The 3,974-nt window shown below is 31.8% G+C and overlaps 1 protein-coding gene across 1 annotated transcript; it reads left to right on the top strand.

The window, feature by feature from the left end:
- The first annotated feature begins 278 nt into the window (after positions 1-278).
- On the top strand, positions 279-3,624 carry LOC131634310 (uncharacterized). Its single transcript, XM_058904967.1, has 2 exons — positions 279-1,038; positions 3,173-3,624. Exons 1-2 carry the CDS (start codon positions 370-372, stop codon positions 3,257-3,259), a joined length of 756 nt encoding a protein of 251 aa, XP_058760950.1. The 5' UTR covers positions 279-369; the 3' UTR covers positions 3,260-3,624.
- The last annotated feature ends 350 nt before the right edge of the window (positions 3,625-3,974 follow it).

Raw genomic sequence — 3,974 nt, 5'->3', positions numbered from 1 at the left:
TACACATTTAACCAATAAAAAATTAACAAAATGTCATGTCATTAAAAAAATTTAAAATAAAAATGAGATATTGAATGCATGGTTGTGATTGGTTGACAGTGCACGACTTCTTTTCTCTAAATTTATTTACTTTTTCTTTTTTTATTTATTTTCTTTTATAATTTTAATTTTTTTAATATCTATATTAAGGTGAATTTAAATTACAAAATCTTTTAAGAAAAAAACTATTTTGTTTACTTTGAGAATTGAGAATCAATAAGTAGTCTCATTCATAGTCCAAAACAGTCTTTCATTTCTCTGTCCCTTTTACTCTCTCACTCTTTCTATTTCCTACAAACTCACAGATCACTAAACAGAGTGAGAGAGAAAATGACAACCAGAACCAACGAACCACCGCAACAACCACCACAATCAAACGGCGGCGAACGGAGACAAAGACTACCACCACCACCGCAACAACAACACTCAAACGGTTACATGCATCAACAACAACACCCTCAATACTACCCTCAAACCCCCTCCCGTTCCTCCTCCTCCGCCTCCCTAAAAGGCTGCTGCTGCTGCCTCTTCCTCCTCCTCTCCTTCCTCGCCCTCCTCGTCCTCGCCATCGTCCTCATCATCCTCCTCGCCGTCAAACCAAAAAAACCACAATTCGATCTCCAACAAGTCGGAGTCCAATACATGGGAATAACCCCCAACAACCCTAGCGGAACCACCGCTTCACTCTCCCTAACGATTCGTCTTCTTTTCACGGCGGTTAATCCGAATAAGGTGGGAATCAAATACGGAGAGTCCAGGTTTACTGTCATGTACCGCGGAATTCCGTTGGGAAAAGCTTCGGTTCCGGGATTTTATCAAGATGCGCATAGTGTGAGACAAGTTGTGGCTACGATTGGAGTTGATAGGGTTAATTTGTTGCAAGCTGATGCTGCTGATTTGATCAGAGATGCCTCGTTGAATGATCGGGTCGAACTTCGGGTCTTGGGTGATGTTGGTGCTAAGATCCGGGTCATGAATTTTGATTCTCCTGGTGTTCAGGTACACTTTCTGTTCCATTTTCATTTTTTTTATGCTTAAAATTATATTTCCATTTGGTTTTACAAACTATAAATTCATACACTATTTACTAAATTAACACAATACTGAGTATAGAATCTCGGATTGTATTATCGAAATATAGACTTCTGCCGGTTGAGCTAGACGAGTTGTACAATTTTCATTTTCATTTCGGTTTGCCAGAGAGAATGAGTGTAGCGGTGGTTTATTTTTTTCTTTTTCTTTAGCCTGATGTGCGCTTTCTAGTGGTGCGGTTTGGTTTTTGATAATGTGTGCCGAAAGTTATTTTGTTTTGGTTCAAAGATTTCTGTGTGTATATTGTATAATATATATCTTTCTTTTAGTTTTGTTTGATTTTATTTTCACTTTAGTTTTTTTTTTTTTGTGTTGTGATTTCCGGTAATGGTGCGATTCTTTGTGAAAGGAATCATTTTATGTGAGGAATTTTTGGGGACCTGGGAAGTATAATTTGGTTATGTTAGGGTGTGCATAATTAGAGTGTAACCGGATTTGGATGGTTGCAATGAGAAGTGTTAGTTTCCAATTTTGTTAGATTTGTTGTTCTATTCTAAAAAAAATAGTAGTTGATTTTATAAAATTGATTATATTTAAAATTGTTGAGTTATATTTGAGTACATTTATGAATAAGCGAGTTCATTAACTATTTTAAAATGTTAAAGAGCTATAAATTCTAGTTATAAATAAAATAAATTTTGGAGATAAAATCAAATTTATTATTTTTTTTGACAGAAATCAAATCTATTATTTAAAAAATAACAAACATGTCAAAATATATTACTAAATAAATTATAACTACTATCTAGAATAGTCCTTTTGTGTGCGTTTTTTTTTGTTACAAAGAATGATTCTCGTGTTAATTATTGAATAAGCACGTAATTTGTTTTCTAGATTATCATTCTTTAATTAATCTCTAAACTATTAAAATCAATTAAAGTCACTCAACTAGTCTTAAGCTAGAATAGTTTAGGAACTTTTTTCTTGTTAAATTTAATAGTTTAGAGATAAAATTAAAGAATAATAATTTAAAGATTAAATTGGCTGTTTATTCATTAAGTATTTTTTAATGATAATTAAGTAATGGAATGATTAATCAGATTTATTTAACTTAATAGAGTAAATTTCCAGGGCAAGTTTTACAAAGTCCTGTAAACTTGAGTCCAATTTTGAACAAAAATATGCTAGTTTGGTTTCTTTTTCCCCACCCATATGAGTAGTATCATACAAGTATATTCCATTTCCCTACCAATTAGTACTGTATTTTGGTGGCACAATGGCAAGACATTCCAATAGCTTCATTGTTATATCCTATTATAGTGACACTCCCTCTAGTCTCTCTAGTCCCTATTATAAAAAAAATTAAATTTATTGAATAATTAATTTATGTGATCAATAAATTTAAAAAGTAATTTCTTTTTATAGTAAGGACTTAGGAGAGTATTTTTTTTATTTATTATTTCACTTGTGTCATGACTATAAATTTTATAGGTTCACAACTTTGATTTGCATTTTTTCTAGTAGAAGAATTAGGCATCCAAAAATACCAAAATAGTACTATTTGAGAGTGTAAATGTTAAGGGCCCAAATGATTAGAAGATGCAAATAAAATGATAAAATTGTTAGACCCCACTTGATTAGAACTGGGTAGCTGGATTCCAAGACCAGGCAGGGTACTACCAACCACTACACACTTTTATCACCAGCTCAAGTTCAATAATGTCATCTAAAACTTATTTTACTCACCATTTTTATGATCACATCACATTGATACTATAAGATGTTAGATTAACCAAAAACAATGCACACAAATGTCAAACACTACTGTCAATTTGTTTTTAACTTTTTAGGACAAGTAAACTCTTCACCATGTGACAGTCCTCTTTGTGGGGCACATGGGTTCATTATTGTAGCATCATCATTCTTCTGCTAGTGTGAACATGCATTTTGAATTTTGAAGCAATAAAACTGTACCCTTTAAATTACTATTTACTCCATTTTCCTATTTTATTCATCTTTCACTTTTTTGTATTAATCATTTTTTTTTTGTAATTAAGTTATACTTTACCAATGGATTATGATTATGAACTCAACTTCACAGGTTTCAGTGGATTGTGCAATAGCAATAAGTCCAAGAAAGCAATCTCTTACTTACAAGCAGTGTGGATTCGATGGATTGAGTGTTTAAAGAAGGAGTAATTTTTACTATTAAATGTCTTTAATTTTCACTTAATTTCTCCCTCGACGACTCTCGTTTCTTCGATTAATTTTAAGAAGAAACGAGTAGGAAAAAATAGTTCATTAGAGGAAATAGTGAGATTACAATGGCTATCAAAAGGAGTATCAACAAATTGTTTAACTCCATAGTCAAAGAATGTGGTTTTGGAAAAAAAGTTACAAATCAGAAAAATTGAACATTTTCTTATGAGAGTTTTGCATAAATTTTTTATTTGGTTACTTCCATTGGAAGAAAAAAAAAAGCAGAACAACCTGTAAATTGTAAAGTTGATCCATTGAGTGGGTTGGCTTTTTAATTTGGTTACTTTTTTCTAACTTTATTTTCCCTTTGACCTTTGTCACTCTTGAGAAGTGCCTTAGAAGTTTTTCCCATTTGATCATTGAAATTTGATGTAAAATTATTTTTATTATTTTTTGGGCTATAAAGTGTTTCAATTACTTTATGGTTTATTTGATTAGTTTATAGATTGCTTCATGTAGATGACAACAACTTGTCTAATGCTCTATGTTTGGTAGTGAGAATAAAGTGGGATATAGAAAGAAAGTGGATAAACAGAAAGAAAAAGAGGACAAGGGGAGAAAGCTAAATGGATTATTTGCTATCAATTAATAGAAAAAGAGGACAAGGGGAGAAAGCTAAATGGATTATTTGCTATGAATTAATG

This window comes from Vicia villosa, unplaced genomic scaffold (genome assembly GCF_029867415.1).
Source record: "Vicia villosa cultivar HV-30 ecotype Madison, WI unplaced genomic scaffold, Vvil1.0 ctg.001280F_1_1, whole genome shotgun sequence".
NCBI classification, from domain to species: domain Eukaryota; kingdom Viridiplantae; phylum Streptophyta; class Magnoliopsida; order Fabales; family Fabaceae; genus Vicia; species Vicia villosa.
The sequence above is the reverse complement of the archived record's forward strand: the minus strand, read 5'-3'. Positions and strand labels throughout refer to the sequence as shown.